This window comes from Gymnoscopelus braueri, assembly GCF_963280865.1.
Source record: "Gymnoscopelus braueri genome assembly, chromosome: 17".
NCBI lineage: Eukaryota > Metazoa > Chordata > Actinopteri > Myctophiformes > Myctophidae > Gymnoscopelus > Gymnoscopelus braueri.
This window is the reverse complement of record NC_137617.1, coordinates 48,571,681-48,593,798: the sequence shown is the minus strand read 5'-3', so window position 1 is coordinate 48,593,798 and position 22,118 is coordinate 48,571,681. Positions and strand designations below refer to the sequence as shown.

General features: G+C 42.4%; 1 protein-coding gene across 1 annotated transcript in view; it reads left to right on the top strand.

Moving 5' to 3' along the window:
• Positions 1-3,556, top strand: part of LOC308105207 (kelch-like protein 21) — a gene marked incomplete at both ends in the record, with an annotated part of 33,801 nt that extends 30,245 nt beyond the window's left edge. The window contains 2 exons of the mRNA XM_080455842.1: positions 3,097-3,292; positions 3,376-3,556. Of these exons, the coding sequence (XP_080311968.1) occupies positions 3,097-3,292; positions 3,376-3,556 (377 nt within the window). The remainder of the gene's footprint in view (positions 1-3,096; positions 3,293-3,375) is intronic.
• Between the last annotated feature and the right edge of the window lie 18,562 nt (positions 3,557-22,118).

The window sequence follows — 22,118 nt, the reverse complement described above, 5'->3', positions numbered from 1 at the left end:
ATAGCGATATTATTTCAATGGGGGAATAGTGGCCAATCACAGGGAGGGTTCTAGGATGCATAGCAACATCCGGCTCTGTGATTGGTTTCTTTTCCTTTTTTTCTCTTTTTTGGCTCTGTGATTGGCCAGGATACCGGCATGGTCCGGCCAGTGTTGCCAGGTTTATTATTATAAGTTTTCACCAAGAACTTTATTTGAAAATAGCAGATCTTCAAGCTCACAACGTGTCGCTCTTGATGCGACACGTTGTGAGCTTGTAGATCTGATATTTTCAAATAACCGATGTATACAGTAGGTTTAAGTTCTCAGTTGTAAGTGCTCATGTGGCCCATAGTTGCTTCTTTTGGGCTTGTTTTCCTAGACCTGGTTGCTTGTTTCTTTCACAGAATCTGGCAACACTGATACCGGCTTCACGTGTAGTTGTTGTTGTTGTTATGAACGTGAAGACGCGAGTTGCCTAGCTGCCTTAGGTTATGATAGTGGGCATGTTATTAGGTTTTAATGGGTTAGGTGGTCTGAAAAGAAGAATGGATATATGGACATAGGCTACATACTAAACCAATGCACTATGCACCTAACGGGAGAGGGAGATAAGAGACACCAGAAGGCGTGCCACGCTACTATTTCTGCAACGGTAAGCTAACGGCAGTCCATTTACTGACATAATAAGTCGATGTTACTCGATAATTGGCCCGTGGTAATGTTTTTCCGACTTCCTAAAACTTTTCCATAACATCCGACGCTAGCTTCAGGCTAAAGCTGGCGTGCTTAAGCCAGTGGTTCTCAAACTGTTTCATGTCAAGGACCCCCAAATTGACACTTATTAGCCCTTAGGACCCCCATTTGAAAAGATATGCCACGGACCCCCTCATAAGAGATTATTTTTACAGCTCTATAGCAGTCAATTCTCAACCATTTTAATTGAAGGACCCCCAGTTTGGCATGCATAAGGCTACAGACCCCTATTTTATGGCATTTCTATCTCTGGGACCCCAATTCATATTGTAAAATCAATGTTCATTTAACTCTGAGAGTGTACAAATAGAACCAAATGGACACGTTAGGGTCCATGTGGTTCCATTTGTTCCCCAGGTAAATGATGGATAGTTTGGAACCAAATGGACCCTTATGGGTCTGTAACTCTGAGAGTGTACAAATGGAACCAAATGGACCGTTAGGGTCCATGTGGTTCCATTTGTACACTCTCAGAGTTACAGACCCATAAGGGTCCATTTGGTTCCTAACTATCCATCATTTACCTGGGGACCCCCTGGAACTCCCTCAAGGACCTGAGGGTCCCCGGACCCTACTTTGAGAAACAATGGCTTAAGCTAACTTGGATTGTTTAGCCTTGTATCAATGCTATGGATTGTTATGAGTAAAACATGCAGGCTTTTTTGGCTGGACAGGGGCAAGTGAAAGCAAGTGAAAAAGGGGGTACGTCAGTGACGTAGGGGTTCAATGGTTGTTTGCATCATGCCTATGACTGTGACGTGACGTAAATCCTTGGAATTCAACAGTACAGTAACTTAATATACCTAGTTCTTACATACACTATGTACAGTACAGTACATGTACATTCAAATGTTTCCATTGCTTAGAAAGAGGGTACCATGTGGTTATTAAGCTATTAAGACGTTTTTCTTTCAACTGCATAGTTTAAGTGCCAGTTTAGTGCTACCATAATGTACACAACTGTCAAAAATACATCGTTTTTTGTAGGAATACATTTGCCTCCTGTGTGAATTGTGCATATGAATAGGATGGGGTAGAGACAAATATTTTCTGGGTGGTACTGGTATAAAAAAAAAGGTTGATAATGAGAACCTGATCTAGGCTATTCTTTTTTCTGAACATGCAGTATTTTGTGTGAATTACAGTATGTGTTGTATCACACGTTGTATCCTATTGTGTTATCCCCTAAAAAATTGGATATTTTATGATAATACTGTTAGCAGTCATATCTTAAATACAATATCTATATTGACCTAATTAAATTAGTTTAAATACATTATTTTTATTATTTTTTTGACTAAAACCAATGACTAAAACTAGACTAAAACCATTTGAGTTTCCGTCGACTAAAACTAGACTAAAACTATCAAGGATAGAAATGACTAAAATGTGACTAAAACTAACAAGCATTTCGTCCAAAAGACTAAGACTAAGACTAAATCTAAAATGCCTGCCAAAAACAACACTGCGCCATAGCGGTAAAACGCGTGAAACACATCAATGGCATGAGTTAAAGGCTCTTAGATAGTGGTGGAAGAAGTACTCAGCTTTTTTTTTAAGTTTCGGAAGTTCAGCATGTTGGGAGCTGGAGTTATGGCTGTTTAATGCCCAGCCAATAGGAACACAGAGGGGGCGGGGCTTAAGCAATTACAGCACACATGCTGTAATTGCACCCCCCTGGCAGGCCCTGGCGGGTCCCCTGGGTGCCACACGTGGTCCCTGGTGTAACTATTGTGATGGCAGACCCCTGACCAGTGCTGGTGGCAAGTTTGGTGCGGATCGGAGCAACGGTGCACCTCACAGGTCTGCGTGTGTGTGTGCGCGTGTGCGCGTGTGTGTGTGTAACACACACACACACGCAGTGCTGGCTCACACGTGTGTATCGTTGGCGTGTGTGTGTGTGCACGGTGCGCCTCGCAGGTCTGCATGTTACGTGTGTGTGTGTGTGTGTGTGTGTGTGTGTGTGTGTGTGTTTGTGTGTGTGTGCGCACACATGCGTGCACGTGTGCTGAGCCAGCATGTGTGTGCATGTCTTTAAGTGGCGCCATGTGACTACTTGCATCTTTATGTTGCAATCAGCTGCAACTGTTGAGGCCGGTGCTCGAACCGACGGACAGACACACACACACACACACACACACACACACACGGTCAAATGTATGTTTTCCTCTGAGATGTAGTGGTGTAGAAGTAAAACAATTCAAACACTAAAAGTATCTCAAAATTGTACAGTGCTTGAGTAAATGCATTTAGTTACTTTCCACCACTGATTACCACTTATTTCCATTATACCCACTTAAACTTCACTGTAGTTTGGGCTATAATAAAACACACTAACAGTCACTACTTGTTTATCTATAGGTGGTCTGGTCTGGACTGATGACAGAACATGGAGCAAGACGGGGGAAAATACGATGGAGTGCTACAACCCCAAGACCAACCAGTGGACCATGTGTGCCCCCATGGACGTGAAACGCTACTCGCATAGTATGGCTGTGGTGGCTGGAAAGATCTACGTGCTAGGAGGGAACGATGGAGACTATGTTATCGATGATAGGTAAGACACCATGAATGTCTGGGAAAACGTGTCTTCTGCTCCATACCAGACACTCTCACTGCTGTTGGTCTCTCTTCATGCAGATATCATTATGCCATCGAGTGCTACTGTGAAGAGACGGACACGTGGGACACTGTGGGAGAGATGCCTGCTGCTCGCTACGGTCTCCAATGTGTGTCTCTCAAGCTGAGGAATGATCATGGTCAACCCATAGATCATTCATATCGTTATGATTCTGATGATGATGATGTATATTTTCCATAGTGTAAGGGCTGAAACACCAGTCTCCCTGGAGGAGTCTTAAAGAGGAGAATCCAGTCAAAGTGTAGTTTGTCAGAGCATATTTTTATTTCCGCCCGACTGGCTAACTGCCTTTGGGTCTAATAAGCAGCGCGCAGCATTCACATTCAAACGGCGCATATATACTGTAGATTTCAAAAGGCGCTCCTAGTTTCAAAGCTCCTCCTGTCCTCATTTTCAACCAATCACAGGCTGATCCGTCGTGGCCCGAGCGGACAGCTTACTGCGCATATTATAGTAGGGTCACACAGTACATGGAAATCAATTCAACAATATCTGCTTTCAGTACAGAACCATATTTCACAATGAAGTTTCGTTATGAGATTATTACTTTGCACATTATATACTTTAGGATGATACCAAGAATCCCATCCCCATTCATCTGTAAACAATAGTTAACTCAGTGAGGCTTTTAATGACACAGAAATCAATTCAGAGTGAATAGTTTTTACCTCTCCTGGCTTTTACTTTAGTTATCAAGACTTTGTTCCTTTTAACTTCAGTATATGTTTTCCCAAAAGATAATACCATCTTTAAAAGTAACTTTTGTGTTTTAGCCCAGTGATTTAATTACTCTTGTAAAGGCTGCTCAAACAGGTAGGCCTATGCTAAATGAATCCTTACCTGACACTATGTCCCCCATGGGGCCAAGCCTCAAACGGAATGAATACAATAGAACAAAGGCTTCTCTTCTAGAGGTAAACACAAGTTTCTTTTGTCAATCAATTTGAGGTGTTGTCTCTGTACCTTCCCGGACCCCCACTATGTAACTGCTTACATTAACTGGCAAGGACAGCCGAGCCCACACAACCAGTTGGGTGATGTTTGTGACTCCCTGGCTTACAGTAGTCGACCAAAAGTCAAACACAGTCCTAAATACAAACCTTCAAGTGTTTACCAATTCAAATGGAATATCGTAGTTATACTCTCTGTGGATGTTCAAATTGGGCTCTATAAGTCCATAAATGTGTATCAATATACCACATATGTAATCATTTATAGAATTTGTGAAGATCAAAATCTTCAATAATTTTTTGTTGTTGTTTGTTTTAACTATGCAATGGTAGAATTACATTGTATTATGTATTAATTGTATTGTGAAGTGTGAATGTTTGGAAGAATAGTCTTCACTGTGGTGAGTACTAATGGGGATCCGTAATAAACTAAAACTAAAGATCAGGCTTGTGACATTCATCTTCAAAATCATTGTGGTATCATTTCAAACATGAGAACATAGTGGTCTACAGCGCACATTCCAGAGAACCTACAATTGTCCAGTTCAAAGGATGCTTCCCAGAGGGCATCTGACCTTAGCTGACCTCTAGGATCTTGGGGTGTTGTTCTTCTGCACAATGGACACACACACACACACACACACACACACACACACACACACACACACACACACACACACACACACACACACACACACACACACACACACACACACACACAAGAGATGTAGCACAGACACCTAGCTCCGTGCACATCCAACACACACAAAGTCAATGTATGCAAGTACATAGACACACATGTGAAGTCTGCATATAAATACTGTGAGGACAAAGAAACCCTTTGCCCTCCTCCTTCTTCTTCTTGTTCTGTTCTGTTCCGGCCACACCATGTAGCAGCAAGGCTGACTCCTGTGCTCTGTACTCTGTTTTTGTCCAATAAATCGACTTGAGGAACATTACTGGTCTGGACCTTTCTTCCTTTCAACTATATGTGACCCACCGCGATAAAGGATAAGTCATCTAGGCTTTTTTCATTTTTGTTTTTTCATGTCATATGAAAGCAGGGAATCATAGCAAAATAATGATATATTGGTTAATAAGATTGAGTGAATAGTTTTGAAACTACAGCTTATAGAACTGAAGTCAAGTTAAAACTCTTCAGTAGAGAAAAGACCAGTTGAATGGATCTCATTCAGAGATAGTACTACTGGGCTATCAATCCCATCATGCATAGCGGGATTTACATAATCCTTTGTTTAAAGGGTTAGGGTCATAGATATATATATAGGCTAGATGGCTCAAGGGGGCGTCGCAAGCGTAGCTCAACTGCGGCCATCTTGCGACGGTCATTCATAACATTATGTCTATGGTGCATATACTTTGAAATAACCATAGCGTGCTCAATTTTCATCCGATTTTCACACGGTTTGGATGTAGTTATGACACTGCATACTTATAATTATAATCATGTTTTTTTTTTTTAAATAACATTAAGTATGCCAGATATGAGACACGCTATGGGCAGCCTACATTCAGTGTGTCTGTAACGCATGGGAAGGGACACCAAAAGGCAAACATCGTATCGTCTCTGTCGGGTGGAAACCACCCGAGGTCCAGAGACATATGAGGTTTATAAAATAGCAAAAGTAGCAGATCTAAAAAGCTCAGATCTAGATCTGCTACTTTTGATTCTTTGGTGAGACGCTGTAATATGATCAAGTAGACTCTACTTGATCACGTTTTTCTTGATAACGTTTTTTTTTCTTCATAAATGAACGCTCTACTTAGTAGAGCGTTCATTTATGAAGAAAAAAAAACGTTATCCGCTAGCCTAAAGGGGAGTCTCTCCTTGGCTGGGGGGAGATATGAGGTTGTGAGCCACTGTGCTACATGCTACATGCTACATGCTACATGTCCTTATGGAAGGCTTTCTGTACAGCTAGGTTGAGACTGAGGACATGCACTGAATCAAAAGGGTCTTTCAGTCTCCTCTATCAAGTCACATCAGTAGTTAGAGCAGGGGTCTTCAACAAGGGGGTCCGGGACCCCTAGGGGGGGTCCTCAGAGTTACTACAGGGGGTCCGCCAAACCTTTCTGTGTTGGGATCTTTTTTTATTTTTTTTACATTAGCCACTTGAACCCTAGCATCCCTATTCTGAAGGGAACATTATCCAAAACATTGCAGATCTACAAGCTCACAACGGGAGGCGTTGTGAGCTTGTAGATCGGCTATTTTCAGCAAAGAGGTTCGTTCGGTGTAGAGGGAATATAGAGCAGACCAAGTACAAGTTTTTAGGTTTTAAGTGGTTAACTGTCTGAAAATACGGGGTCATACCTATGTTCCCCGGGTTCTATGTTCCCCACTAAGGTTATGGTTAGGGTTAGGTTTAGGTTAGGTCCTATGTTCCCCGCTCTCCTAGGAAAGCGGGGAACATAGAACCTGGGGAACGGGTCCGCGTCAATATGCCGACGGTTCATTGTCCCGACGGTCCATTGTTCCGAGGGCCCATAAGGTCCATAGTTCCGAGGGTTCATTGTTCCGACGGGCCATTGTACCGACGACAGGGGTCCCCAGGGACCCCCGGGTTAGTGATGCGCAGGACGACCCAGAGCGGAGAAAAACAAGAAACACACGTCTCTCTCTCTCTCTCTCTCTCTCTCTCTCTCTCTCTCTCTCTCTATATATATATATATATATATATATATATATATTTATATATATATATATATATATATATATATATATATATATATATATATATATATATATGTTGAAAATAGCAGATTGTGTCGTGAGCTTGTAGATATGCTATTTTCAAATGGCCAAAATGTATAAAGGACTGAAGTGATTAATGTATGTTTTGTAATAATGATCAAAACAAAGTAACTAGGGACCCCCGGGTTAGTGATGCGCAGGACGACCCGCAGCCCCCGGACGGACTGGTCGTGATTTCAAACGCAATTATCGTGGGTGCAGGCAGAGCGGAGAAAAACAAGAAACACACTTTCTCTCTCTCTCTCTCTCTCTCTCTCTCTCTCTCTCTCTCTCTCTCTCTCTCTCTCTCTCTCTCTCGCACACGCGCACTTGCACGTGCACACGTGCACTTGTACGAGCACACACGCACACACGCACACACACACACACACACACACACACACACACACACACACACACACACACACACACACACACACACACACTGAAAGTCCGCAACAGCCTGCCAATTCTGAAGCTAAATTCTATCATTTAGAAAATGATAGAAATAATCATCACCACTTCCCCTTGTGGGGCAGGGGTCTTCAACGTTTTTATGATGAAGCAGGGACCCCCTCTATATTGTATGACATTCAGATAAACTGTTGCTGCTCTTTTTTCCCTCTACACACCTATAACTCTTTGCAAAAAAAATGCCGATCTACAAGCTCACGTGAGCTTGTAGATCTGCTATTTTTGGCTAAAGTTCTCCTCAGAAACTCAGAGGACCCCCTGTGTTGAGGTGACTTTAAATATTACAACGTTTCACTGTTGAAACTGTCGGCTTTGCTGTAGGCTATTATGATCCATATCCATATCCATATATATATCTAAAATGTCAGTACCTGCCGACTTTTGATAAATTGCTGACTGTGCCAAAATCAAGGATCCCACATCATCATCTTAGCATCAGGTGGAGACGGTTTTGCATTTACAAAATATATTTATTTAATTTCATATTTAATTTACAATGTCAACAATCAGGGGAAAGGGGAAGGGAAACATATTTCTTTGGATGGAAAGAGATCTTCCTCCAGAGCGCAGGCCCCTAAATATGAGGCATGGGCATGGTGATGCAAAGGGTAGCAGTATGCAGCCATTGCGCTCTCCATGGTGCTGAATGTGGGGAGGTCACCCTGACCTGCAGCGCTGTCCAAAGTGCTGAACGAGGAAAGATCAGCAATTACTCTATTTAACAGTCAAAACTGCCACATCCAAGTCATTTCTGGTGAGAGAGATACTCTCTGCCATGCCAAGTTTCTGACCCGTCGTCTACACACTGAGGGAAGGGGGGGAGTCTTTATTCTACACAAAAAATAAGTGATTTTGTGAGCTTGTAGATCTGCTATTTTTGGGGAATGTTCCCTCCAGAATCACAAATCAATCAACGCACGTTTATTCAATCACAAACTAGAGGGGTGATTAATTTGATCTTCTTAATTGGTGGTTTCTGATTGGTCAGCATAGGGCAATATATGCCAGTCCCGCACCTTGGTAGGCCTCTCGTCTCCACACAATCTACAGATATCCCGCCGAGAAAATGGCCTACCTGCAGCTAGGTAACCGTGGAGGAAAGGTGTTAATACACGAACAGTTTAGGTACCAACTAAATAAAAAGACCCCCGGAGGCAAGATTCATTGGCGTTGCTGGAGAAAGACATGCAATGTATTCTTGACAACTGCCGCCTTCAACATGGATGAGCCCAACGTGGTCATCCATGTTTTAAATACCACGCCCCATAACCATCCCGAGGACACAAATTTGATAGCATCTGGTGCTATCAAACAGCAGATGGTGGAAGCAATACAGGCTGACCCATCAAAACCCATTAAAAGGGTATATGACGAAGTCTCTAGAGATGCCGATTCAGAGGCTGAGGTGCCTGAATTCTCAAATGTGAGGTCAAGGCTGCAGAGGAAACGGGCGTCCCTTCTCCCCCCAATCCCCGATAGCGTGGATGATGTGGCAGTGCTTGACGAGTGGGCACAAACGTGGCATGGGAGACAGTTTCTCACCCATCAAAGCAATGACTGGGGTGTCCTTGTTTTTGGCACCTCCAGTAATTTTGCTAAACTCGGGAGGTGCCGGGACGTATACATAGATGGCACTTTTAAAACTTCGCCCCATCCATACTACCAGTTCATGACCATTCATGGTAAATACCTGAACAGAGTGGTGCCCCTGGTCATGTGCCTTGTGACGGGGAAAACGGTGGGCCAATACAGGCACATCCTAGCGCAAGTCAAGCGGAAGGTACGGCGTGTAACTGGGCACCAATGGAGACCAAATCGGGTCATCACTGACTTTGAAAGCTCCCTCCTTCTGGCTATCCAGACGGAGTTACCAGGCAGCCGGTCCTTGGGCTGTTACTTCCACTTCACCCAAAGTTTGTGGAGACGGGTGCAGGAGTTGGGCCTTGCAGGTAACTATATCTTTCTTACTCACAATTCTTTTTTAATTAGAAACGTCTGTCTGAAATTTCACAATTTCACGCCAAAATTGTGGGAAAAGGAAAAATATGTGTCAGTTAAGCAAACATATTTGGGCACTTTGCCATAAATGACCTTTCCATCATCCTCAATCAATCTAATAAATAAATAAATAAATCCATAAATAAATAAGCTATTATTAGTCAGATGTCACTTGATTGACAGTACTTTATTTTATTATTACTATCATTATCATTATTTTTTGTTACAAATCAAAACTTTCATTTATTCAATAAAGAAATGAGTGCATAGTGTGGCTAAATAAGAACTAATTATTGCACGTTCCTAAACTAACGAATTATCGAATGAATAAATAGATAGATAGATAAATAGATATATCGTTTTTATTGTAATTCAACATGAAATGCATAAATAAACGACATGTCATTCCACTGGCTATGTGATCTCAAAACTACTCCTAGTTAAAAGAATGCTAAAACTACAATACTAAAAACAAAAACACTAAAAAGAGACACCACCATTAAAAATGAAGGATACAGGTACATACAAGTATTCAATATTAAATATTGACTATTTAAGTAGTTACTAAGTAAGGAACTCATAATTAACTAATAATTAGTCACTAGTCACTAGTTACTCATTAATCCCCATCATTTCGTTAACTAATAATGAATGGAAGCTTTTATATCCTAATTTTTTATACAGTATAGGTTACTTTTAATGTTTGAGAGGTTTCTTGTTATTATTGGCCTGTTGAGTTGTCTAAGCCTACCTCTCCTGGATTGACTTTTTGTTTTAAGTAGGCCTAGTAATAGTTACATGTGTGCCTAGTAAATTCATTCATTCATTCATTCATTCATTCATTCATTCAGGGCATTATCGGAGACATGGCAGGCTGCGGGAGTGCATCCAAAAGTTCATGGCTATAGGCTTTCTGCCATTGGCTTTGGTGCGCCAAAACTTTCGCCTCCTGGAAACAGCAAGAGAGACAGTTCGTCTCACAAGACGCTTCGGTGGTCTTACTGACTTCATTCGGTACATGATGCGGAACTACATCGCGGACGGTTGCCAGTTCCCACCACTGATGTGGAACGTGTTCGACAGGCATAGCCGTCGGAAGCCATTCCCAGTTGGGGGGGACATATTTGTACCGGCCCACGAAGTCGCGTGCGTGCGCAGCGCGCGTGCGCAGCGCGCGTGCGCAGCGCGCGTGCGCACCCCCATCCTCGCGCGTGCGCGAGGATGGGGGTGCTCTTTTTATAACTCTTAATAAATGTGATTGTGCCGCTCTTCCACCTTCAAGCAGCTCACAGCAGCTCACAGCAGCAGCCAGCAGCCCTCCCTTCCAGGCAGCGGCCGCAGGGTCCTAGTGCCGGCCTCATTTGAGGCTTTTTTTTCCTCCTCTTTTTCCCCGTGGCCTCGCGGCCCAAATACCGGTTCGCGGCCCACGAGTCCCCCCCGTCCCCCCCGTCTCCTACGGCCCTGTCGACAGGAACAGTGATAACAGGACCAACAACTTTGTTGAATGTAAGACATTATTTATTGTTCATTTTGTGAAGAAAGCAATTAATTGTCTGACATTGTTAACATAATTATTCATTTACAGTAACTATAACATTTGTGTACCATACCGCAATATCGAGTGGTGGTCAAGTTCAGCCCCCATGGTCGAGCACAAAAGTCAGCGCCCCTGGTGATGATTATTTTCCTTTCTAAATGATAGAATTTAGCTTCAGAATTGGCAGGCTGTTGCGGACTTTCAGTTGTGTGTGTGTGTGTGTGTGTGTGTGTGTGTGTGTGTGTGTGTGCGTGTGCGTGTGCGTGTGTGTGTGTGTGTGTGTGCGTGCGTGTGTAGTGGGGAGGTGTTATTGGCTCTAACGCATTGTTATGCCATGCATGCAGGTGCAGGTCAGAGGGTCTTATTTTGTTTTGAGCTTAGCCAATTATTTGTTCTTTTTTATAACCTAGGCCTACTCATTTTATTGCAGCCAGAGAGCCCATTTTGACTGTCACAGGTTATGTCCATACACGGACACAGTGGCAAGAATTTTCCTTGTCCATGTTATATGTTCTAGATTTTGTTTTTTATGTTTTTCTTTTTAAGACCCAATTGGTGTATATTGGAGTCCTGGCAAGCCTATGCGGTTCTCAATCGTTTTATTTTCAAGGACCCCCATAACTCTGAGAGTGTCCAAATGGACCCATATAATAAAAACACAATTTATTGACACAAGGAATGTTGTTAACTTCTTTCATAGTTTTTCGTTTTCATATATGTCAAATATTATTTTGGAATATTTTGGATTAGGTTATAATTATTTGAAATTTAGAAGCCTTTACCTCTAATTACACCTTTTGGAATAGCATTTATTTAAGTTTGGAGCTTTTATGGGTTAGAGTTGGGTTAGGGATAGATACAGAGTGGCCTACAACACAATTAAGGGACGTTCAAATAAAATCGACGTGCAGCGGGGATATCATTTTTCGGCAGCTGTGCACAATTGACAGTGGCGTAAAGTAACTAGGTACATGTACTCAAGTACTGTACTTAAGTAAAATGTATTTTAACTTAAGTAAAATGTATTTTACTTAAGTCCCGTCCGCCCGCAGGCTGCGGATCGGCCCTCTATTTTCGGTGAAGAGGTTTGGTGTAGAGGCGAAAATGAGCAGACCAAGTTGTAGCTACTAGGCCTACTTCTTCCCAATAATTATTATAATGAGGAGACACTCAACAACAGGAGCTAATCAATCAAATAAAAAAATAGACATCAAAGCAAAGCATGTGAAAACCAAACAAAATAATAAGCACAAGAAAAATATCTTTTGGCTCCTATACAAGTTTTGACCTACAGGCTTTCTTTTATTTGTGGTTAAATGTCACATTAACATGACTCCAACATATGAATAGAAAAGATAATCGGTAAACAAACAAACAAACAAACAAACAATATAGGCTATTTTCTATAGCATATATATCTGATTGATCGATCGCTCTCTCTCTCTCTCTCTCTCTCTCATATGCTCTCATAATAGCCTACAGCAAAGCGACACTTTCAACAGTGAAACGTTGTAATATTTAAAGTCACCTCAACACCCCTAGGGGGTCCTCGGAGTTTCTGAGGAGAACTTTAGCCAAAAATAGCAGATCTACAAGCTCACGTGAGCTTGTAGATCGGATTTTTTTTTGCAAAGAGTTATAGGTGTGTAGAGGGAAAAAAGAGCAGCAACAGTTTATCTGAATGTCATACAATATAGAGGGGGTCCCTGCTTCATCATAAAAACGTTGAAGACCCCTGCCCCACAAGGGGAAGTGGTGATGATTATTTTCCTTTCTAAATGATAGAATTTAGCTTCAGAATTGGCAGGCTGTTGCGGACTTTCAGTTGTGTGTGTGTGTGTGTGTGTGTGTGTGTGTGTGTGTGTGTGTGTGTGTGTGTGTGTGTGTGTGTGTGTGTGTGTGTGTGTGTGTGTGTGTCAGTGGTGCGTGTTCTAGATTTTTTGGGAGGGTATACTATAACAATCCCCCCGTTCCTCCCACACGCACGGCACGCACGCGCGTATAATAAATTAATGTAAACAAAAAAAATCTGCCCCGCACAAACTCGGCCAGGCCCACTCAGGCCCAGTTTCACAGTAACACTGAGTACACTTACCATATGCTTTGTACTGATTTTCTACTGTTTCTAATGTTAATCACCCTGTAACTCAACCACTTCGGAGCTGCTTTTAGCCTTGGATGCATTTTTTTTGATTACCATAGAAGTGCAAGGATTGTTATACATAAATGCTGGTTAGGCTTATCAGATCAGATATAATAGCACTGTTAACAGCGAGCCTTCCTGTATCTACAGAATAGTATTAACTTGGCATTGAAGACACAAACTGTATTGAAGATTCAAGATTTTGCTATGACGCGCAATTTGAATACTAATGAGGTACTCAATTCAGTGACGTTCAATGAAGTGAATGGCAGGTCGTTGAAATGTGTGAATTCCTTCGCCAGTAGCCATTAATTATCACCTCAAGAACAATAGCCACGCACATGATAAGCCTTCACCTCAGAGTTAGACTAGTCAGATGGTCAGACCACATTCTTGCTGTTTGTATTGCTGCACCCCCCCAGCCCACTGAGCCCAGCCACACCTGGCTGCATCAGATTCGTATCAACGTATCAGATACGCCGTTTCGAACTGTTTTTGAATGTATACGGTGGTGACGCAAAACATCTGCAGGCCATACTGCATATACAGCGTACCATGGTAGAACACATCACTGGTGTGTGTGTGTGTGTGTGTGTGTGTGTGTGTGTGTGTGTGTGTGTGTGTGTGTGTGTGTGTGTGTGTGTGTGTGTGTGCGCACGCGCACGCGCGCAAGTGCACGCGAGAGAGAGAGAGAGAGAGAGAGAGAGAGAGAGAGAAAAGTGTGTTTCTTGTTTTTCTCCGCTCTGCCTGCACCCACGATAATTGCGTTTGAAATCACGACCAGTCCGTCCGGGGGCTGCGGGTCGTCCTGCGCATCACTAACCCGGGGGTCCCTGGGGACCCCTAGTTACTTTGTTTTGATCATTATTACAAAACATACATTAATCACTTCAGTCCTTTATACATTTTGGCCATTTGAAAATAGCATATCTACAAGCTCACGACACAATCTGCTATTTTCAACATATATATATATATATATATATATATGAACCGTCGGCATTATGGGTGGACCCCCTGGGGAACATAGGTACGGTCCCGAAAATACTCATTAGCATGAATCCAACATACACTGACGACAGTCTATGAAATCTATGAAAAAGTTTAATCTGAAACACAATCGTAGTGGGGGTCCCTGCTTCATTTCTCTCTCAGCTAGGGGGTCCTTAGCCTGAAAAAAACGTTGAAGACCCCTGAGTTAGAGACCATGACATGACTGTTATCCTCCCATCAACTGCTTTAGTCTAGCAAGAGCAAGTGGTGGAAGTAAACGGCACCCAGTCCCCCCCCCTCCCTGTGACTTGTGGTGTCCCACAAGGAAGTATACTAGGACCTTTACTGTTCCTGATATATGTGAATGACATGTCATCGGCCTGCGACTGCAAGCTGTTCCTGTTCGCAGATGACTCGGCCCTGCTAGTCTCGGACAGGGACAGGCTGCAGGTTGAGAAAACTCTCAGCTCCGAACTCAACAAGATCTGCATCTGGCTCTCTGACAACAAACTTTCATTACACCTGGGTAAAACTGAATCCATCCTCTTTGGGTCCAGTCCTAACCTTAGCAAGGCAGAGAGTTTCACGATCAAAGTGGGTGATAATGTCATCAAAAGAAAGGATGAAATTACCTACATGGGCTCCATCTAGGAGGCAAACCTCTCTGGTAACAAAAACGCCGAAAAAGTGATCAAAAATGTCAACCGAACAACACGCTATTTGTGGAGGATTGATCGCCTAGTCAGTAAGAATACTCTGAAGATTCTTGCAGGGGCCCTCATTCAAGGTCATTATGATTATGCATGCACTTCATGGTATCACAACACCTCCAAGGCCTTAAAAACAAGGCTCCAAACATCCCAAAACAAACTTGTAAGGCTACTTCTTGGCCTCAATCACAGAACCCATCTAACCCCTGCTCATTTTGCTAGGATTGGATGGCTTAGGGTTGAGGACAGAGTACAGCAACTTGCTATGGGCCTGGTCTTCAAGATACACCACAACATTGGGATCCCCCTGTATTTGTCAAAATACTTCAAAAATGTTAATGAAGTCCATGATCATAACACCAGAGGCAGCTCCACTGATCATGTTCAACCCAGATTTGGCTCAACTAAGGGTATGAACTCATTCTCATGCTATTCATCAAAAATGTGGAATGCCCTACCAAAAGGAGTAAAGGAGTGTAAAACCCTACTCACTTTCAAAACTGCCCTAAAGATACACCTTCAGGAGGCTGCAATTCGAAAATGGCCCCTGTCTAAGTCTTAACCTACCCCTCCCTACCCCCCCCCCCCCCTCCTTCATTTTCCTCTTTTGTATATATATATATATATATATTTATTTTTTTTCTCTCGTCATACCAGTAACCTGAAAGCTGATTGTATGACATTCTGTATAGTAGTGTGTATATCTGCCTGCCTCTTATATTTCATCATGATTTGTGTGCATGGGGTCCTCATCTTAAACAAGCGTAATGCTTAATGAGGGTTTCCAGTGCTGTATATTTCCATATGGTTGCTTCACAGGTAGCCTACAGACAGGGGAGCGTATTCAAAGAGGTGGCTGTTGGCCCTGAGTGGGGGTTACAATCAGCATTGCCTTTTGTTCTACCTGAGAGACAGGAGGTCTGTCTCCATCCCCTTTCCTGTTTCATACAGGTGCAAATTGAATCAGGGAACTCAGAGGGGGATCTATTGTTTGTCTGGGTGGGTCTCACTTTTGGAGGCTGACCCCCACCCACTTATTCAAAATGTGACCACTGCTATAAAGAACCATACTGAAGTGTATCTAACTGTGTGTGCCACTCCAGGCCGTTGGGCTGTGGAGATGGTTGGCTGTTCTGTACTGTCTGTACTGTCTGAATAAACTGGAAGCAACGAAACCTCACTAACTAGTGATGACTCCTTCATTCTACAACCATTCATTCTCATCTCTGGGACAACAAACTTATCTCCAATATGGCGTTGTTGGCAACTACGAAAGCAATAGAAACCTTTAAGTCTGTGGTTTTTAGATACCACATTATGGCGTCAAGTCGGCAGTAGCGTTGGTTTGTTTCTTTGGAGGCGCAAGTCTCCAGGGATACTGAGCCAGGCGTCGAAAGAACGTGCGGCGGGACATCGGGACGACATGACGACGACTTTTCGAGAATCTACAAGGAGCGGACTTCATGACCAGATCTAGGACGGCTGCACGACTCATCTGGCTGCTCAACATATCTTCTGCGATCGCTAAAGGAGCGCGCTGCGGTGCAGACGGCGGTGCGGGGGACCTGTGAATGGAAGGGGTTCTTCGTAGCGGGTATGTTGTGGGGAGAGGACAGCGGGTGCCGGCAGAGTGGAGAACTTGCGATGAAGGGGTTCTTCGTGAAGAGTGTGGTAACACATCTTCAGCGGTCGCTAGTGGAGCGCTCTGTTGTAAACATGCAGCTATCTGTTGGAAAATCTGGGTACGGCGTTGGAGCACGGCTGGGTGAGAAGATGACATTGAGGGAGGCTGCAAGAGAGACATTATCGAACGGGACACTGCGCATATGGGACCTGGGGTTATGTTTTTGTGATGAGCGTGGGTTAAACTGTGGGGCTATGGCTGCCATGGGAAGTGGTGCGAGGGTATTTTTTTTACTTTCTGGTCTCCTGTGTTTAATGTGAGTTTACTTTGTGGATTATTGTTTCATTGGGGGGTACGCTGCCTTCTTTTTTCCGTGTAGACACTTTCGTGGTAGTTGTCATATATGCTTGATGGTACGGTGTAAAACTTAGGGATAAGAATTAGGCTATCTTTGAGTATATTTTGGTGACTGGGCGAGGGGGACATTGATCTTGGGGGGTGGTGCTATCGCTTGGTGGGCGTGATTCGACTGTGTGCTGTCAGCTTCCACTGGGTGGGGGCTGTGTAATGTTTTATCCTGGAGTTTAAAAGGCTAACAGAGGGATCCTGCACGCTAATTAGTTTTGGGGGTGTCTATTTGATGTATTCACCGTGTCGCTGTACTATGTAATCTTGGTTTTTGTATGTGCATTGTTCTGTGTGATGTTGTTTGCTGTTTTAGTTTTCCTGAATGTTAACTTTTTTTTCCTGGTTGGTGTTCCGGTCGCTTTTCATGGGGGGCGGATTCTTTGTGTTTCTTTTGAAATATACGTGTTTGTGGAAGACGTTTGAAGTCTCCCATGGGGGGTCTGCTGTATATTTCCATATGGTTGCTTCACAGGTAGCCTACAGACAGGGGAGCGTATTCAAAGAGGTGGCTGTTGGCCCTGAGTGGGGGTTACAATCAGCATTGCCTTTTGTTCTACCTGAGAGACAGGAGGTCTGTCTCCATCCCCTTTCCTGTTTCATACAGGTGCAAATTGAATCAGGGAACTCAGAGGGGGATCTATTGTTTGTCTGGGTGGGTCTCACTTTTGGAGGCTGACCCCCACCCACTTATTCAAAATGTGACCACTGCTATAAAGAACCATACTGAAGTGTATCTAACTGTGTGTGCCACTCCAGGCCGTTGGGCTGTGGAGATGGTTGGCTGTTCTGTACTGTCTGTACTGTCTGAATAAACTGGAAGCAACGAAACCTCACTAACTAGTGATGACTCCTTCATTCTACAACCATTCATTCTCATCTCTGGGACAACAAACTTATCTCCAATATGGCGTTGTTGGCAACTACGAAAGCAATAGAAACCTTTAAGTCTGTGGTTTTTAGATACCACACCAGTTTAGTAGACCTTGTATTGTGAATTTGTACTTCCATGTACTGTTATGTACTGTCATGTACTATTCTCATGTCTTTCTAAATAAACGACATCAATCAATCAATCTAGATCTGTCTCATGTATGTTGACTTAAAGGCCGATGAAACTCTAGGGCTGAATTTGTAGTTAGTTTTCCAGTTCATGTTAAAGATTGGGTGAACTAAAAGAGTTTATTTCAATTTTATTTGATGACCGGGTCATCATGGGTCAATAGGTGACTCTTTGAGTCTCCCGCCGGTCATCAAATTATTGGCTTAGGAATGCGACAAAAATACGATTCTTTTTTTGGGTGAACTACTCCTTTACAAACTACAGCAGTGGGGAAAAAAACCTGTCAGGCAGCATAACGGTGACCGTATGGTACACCGTGATGTACCGTCATCAACACAGCTGCAGATAATCACATTAATAATGTTACATTTAGGTCAAGTAAGTAGGTCGGAGAGACTTATTGTCGGCCGAGAATGTGGGAGTCTATCCACGTTTACGTAATTGAAATACATCAAATAGGAGGCTGGCCAGCCTGATAGGGGAAGTGAGAAAAAAAGAACGTAGTGATTCAGGCTGGATCTCAGGCAACTAGACTAGAGGCACACCTAAATCTAGCACAAGCATTATTTAATTTGATGAGCTGCAGCTGCAGTTGCTTTACTAGCCTGCCATGTTTTTATTCTGCTGGAGTTATTTATTATTTTTAACCTGAACTGGAAAAACAAACCACACAATCATCCCATAGGGTTTGATCTCCCTTTAAACCTGAATTATACTTTGTCGTTCAACAGATATGGGAGCCAACGATAGCCGATATAGACGCTCGTTTGTGAGCTTGACTGTCGGCTTGACTGTTTTTTTTTTCTCGCAGATTATGAAATTAAGCAATTATCTGTACAAAGGCACACAAAACAAAAAATAAATAATGGTAATTCCTCACTGTAGATACTCCTAATACTGGAAAAAAAAGAAAACAAACTATAAATGGTGAAGTATAACAGATGTTAAAGCATCGCCACTGTGAGTAGACCAAAGCAATGTTGCACGTCCTACTTGCTTCTCTCTATCGCTCTCTATCTCTATCTCTATCTCTATCTCTATCTCTCTCTCTCTCTCTCTCTCTCTCTCTGTATATTGTGTGTGAATGCTTCCCCCCCCACACACCCCAGGATATGATAATGTTTTTTAATCCACAGTATTTGTATGAAGACATTAAATGTATATTTTCATGCTGTACATTTCTTGTACCAACTTATTATGTTTTTAATAAAATTACAGAAAACAGACGTTGACTTAAATTAATTTTATTGGAGATTGTCTTAACAGTGTTTAGCCTCTGCTCTAAATAACTACTAATTATCATCATCATCATCATTTTACTCCACTCCAATTACTTGAAAGCAATAGTTACTAGTTACTTTACAGATATAAATTAATACATTATAAATGTATTCATAGTGGCTCATAGGAATTTATAGACTACGTGACAACCAGGAATAGATTGGTGACCACCGGAGAGACGGGTGACAGCCGTAATGTAGACGGCATCCGGGAGCAGTTTGGGTTGGCGCCCCAGTCTGTGTCTTCCGTGAGGAAGAAGCCCAACAAATCCACGGTGAGGCCTTTAGGAGGACCATTCAAGCAAGACGCAAGGGAGCCTGCAGTACCACCACGGGCCAAGACACCATCACACCAGAATGAAATGTTTGGAGCGGGGGAGTCTGGTGCAACGCTCAGGTCCTGGACCTGATGAGACGGAGGAGGAGCCCGGCCAGGAGGCCATCCACAGAGCCTAGCCCCTCCACGTGCCAGAGCCTCCGCTCTCCCCCATTCCTGGCAGAGTAGTTTCGGACAAGCGTATTGAGTGGCCCCGTCTTTCCCTATTTAGGACTGACCGTGGGTAGCTACCTGGGACGTAAGTCGGGGCTTGATCAACCCTGGCTGGGTCACCTGGGTGAGGGTGTATGTTGCGAGACCCGAAACATCCTATGACCCCAGGCTACAACACTGATGATACGTCCCAGGTGCATCCATGTGATGTTTTTTTTCGTTATAAAACATACATTAACCACTTTAGCCCTATTTTATACCTAGGCTATTTGAAAATAGCCTATCTACAAGCTCACAACGCGTCACATCGCGACGTGTTGTGAGCTTGTAGATAGGCTATTTTCAAACATTTTAGTACTTTTGCTTTTGGTACTTTAAGCACATTTTGATACCAATACTTGTACTTTTACGCACATTTTTTATTAATTAATTTACAGAGTAGGGCACTTCTACATTACAGTATTTTTACTTCAGTATTTTTACTTTTAATTAAAGGGACTACACCTTGAATTTTAACTTTTTCTTCTTTTTTGTGTGTTTTTGGTCTCCCCTACCTCTCTTCTATCCCAAAGAATACCCCAGTTTGAGCACTCAGGCTTTCACAGCAAATCTGGGGTTTTCTGTAAATTGGTCACAAAACAGGCCAAACTGATTAGCACCCTGACGTGACGTCACGTCAGGGTGCAATCCCTCCCGTTTTTCTTTTTTTTTTCTTTTTTCTTTTTCCACACAGAACCAGGAGATAACATGTATACAAACTGGCTCAATAGCGCCCGTGCCAAACAGGACAATGTGGTATTGCAGGTGAAAGTGCTTTAAAAGCCAGAGAGAAGTAAGTTGGAATGAGTATATCTGAGGCTTGATTTAGGCTCAAACCGTTTGAAAAACGTTTGAGGGACATAAACAATATGATATTAAATATATATATATATTTTAATTCATGGTGTAGATCCTTTAAGAAAAACATTTGAGTACTTTTTCCACCACTGATCAAAATAGCAGACCAGCTAATTCAGGTATTTAAAAGAGAGTCCACCAATGCCATGACCCCAAAGGTGGGACAAAGACACTGTTTTGCAAGAACAAGTAAGTCTCAAGTCTCTGCTCTCGAGTCCAGAGTCAAGACTGACTCAAGTCTTAAGCTTGTTGGAAAGGCATGACTTGAAAAGACTTGGAAGTCACAAGTCAAGAGAGAGGGCTCCAGTCAAGTCAAGTTATGTGTCATTGGCGATGAAGTCCAAGTTGAGTCCAACTAAATTATCTTCTTGATTTGATGTAAGCCTAAAGTCATCACATTTGTGACTCGAGTCCAAGTCGAGTCCACACCACGGTTTTCTACATTCTCTCCAATGGAAAGCTGATGTACTGTACTGTACTGGGCTGGGCTGGGCTGGACTTTAACACATGAGATAACAAGCAGGAATATGTAAGGCTTATAAAAACTAATCTCATCTCCTTCAGATGATAGAATATGAGAGGAGATGGAGGTACAGCAGTGCCATCTACTGGACAAGTTAAATCATTCAAGGATTTGTACTGTATACCGGTATGTGTGTGTATCATATGTGTATATATATATATATATATATATATATATATATATATATATTTATTTATTATTATTATTATTATTTTAAAGATTTTAAAAAGTTGAAAAAACACAACTTTTCATCAATTAAAAACAATTTAAAAAAAAGCAAAAGTATTACATAAATGCATTTTTTAAATCTAATAATTTCCATAAATAAATGTTTCAAAAAAGTGACATAATAAACCATAAACTTTACAAGAAGAGCTTGTAGATCTGGTATTTCTGTCAATGTTAGCCGATTTCAGGCTTTTATGATTATTAATCATTCATTAGTGAATATAGTTATGACAGATCATTGTTACTACTAACCTACAGCTCTATCAGTGAGGAGGGTTAAGTTCAGCATTTATTTATTATTATTATTATTTATTATTATTATTATTATTATTATTATTACTATTATTATTATTATCATTATGTTGTGTTTGTTCCCCACATAATGCAAATCAATTAGTTTAGTCTCACTATATAGTCACGCTACGAGATAGAATAAAAGATGGACTTTATACCAAACCATTATTATATACCAAAAGAAAACACATTTTAAACTAGGGGAATCATTTTGGAGGTGCACGACACCGGAGGTTCCGGTCATTGGTTCCGGCCTCCTGATGACGTAGAGGTATTTCCGTCTAGACCGGATCAGGATCCCATTGTGTACGGAACTGTTTCTCTACAGCAGCGTGTTGTTATCAGTAGGACACAGTTAGTGGTGACACACTTCCTCTG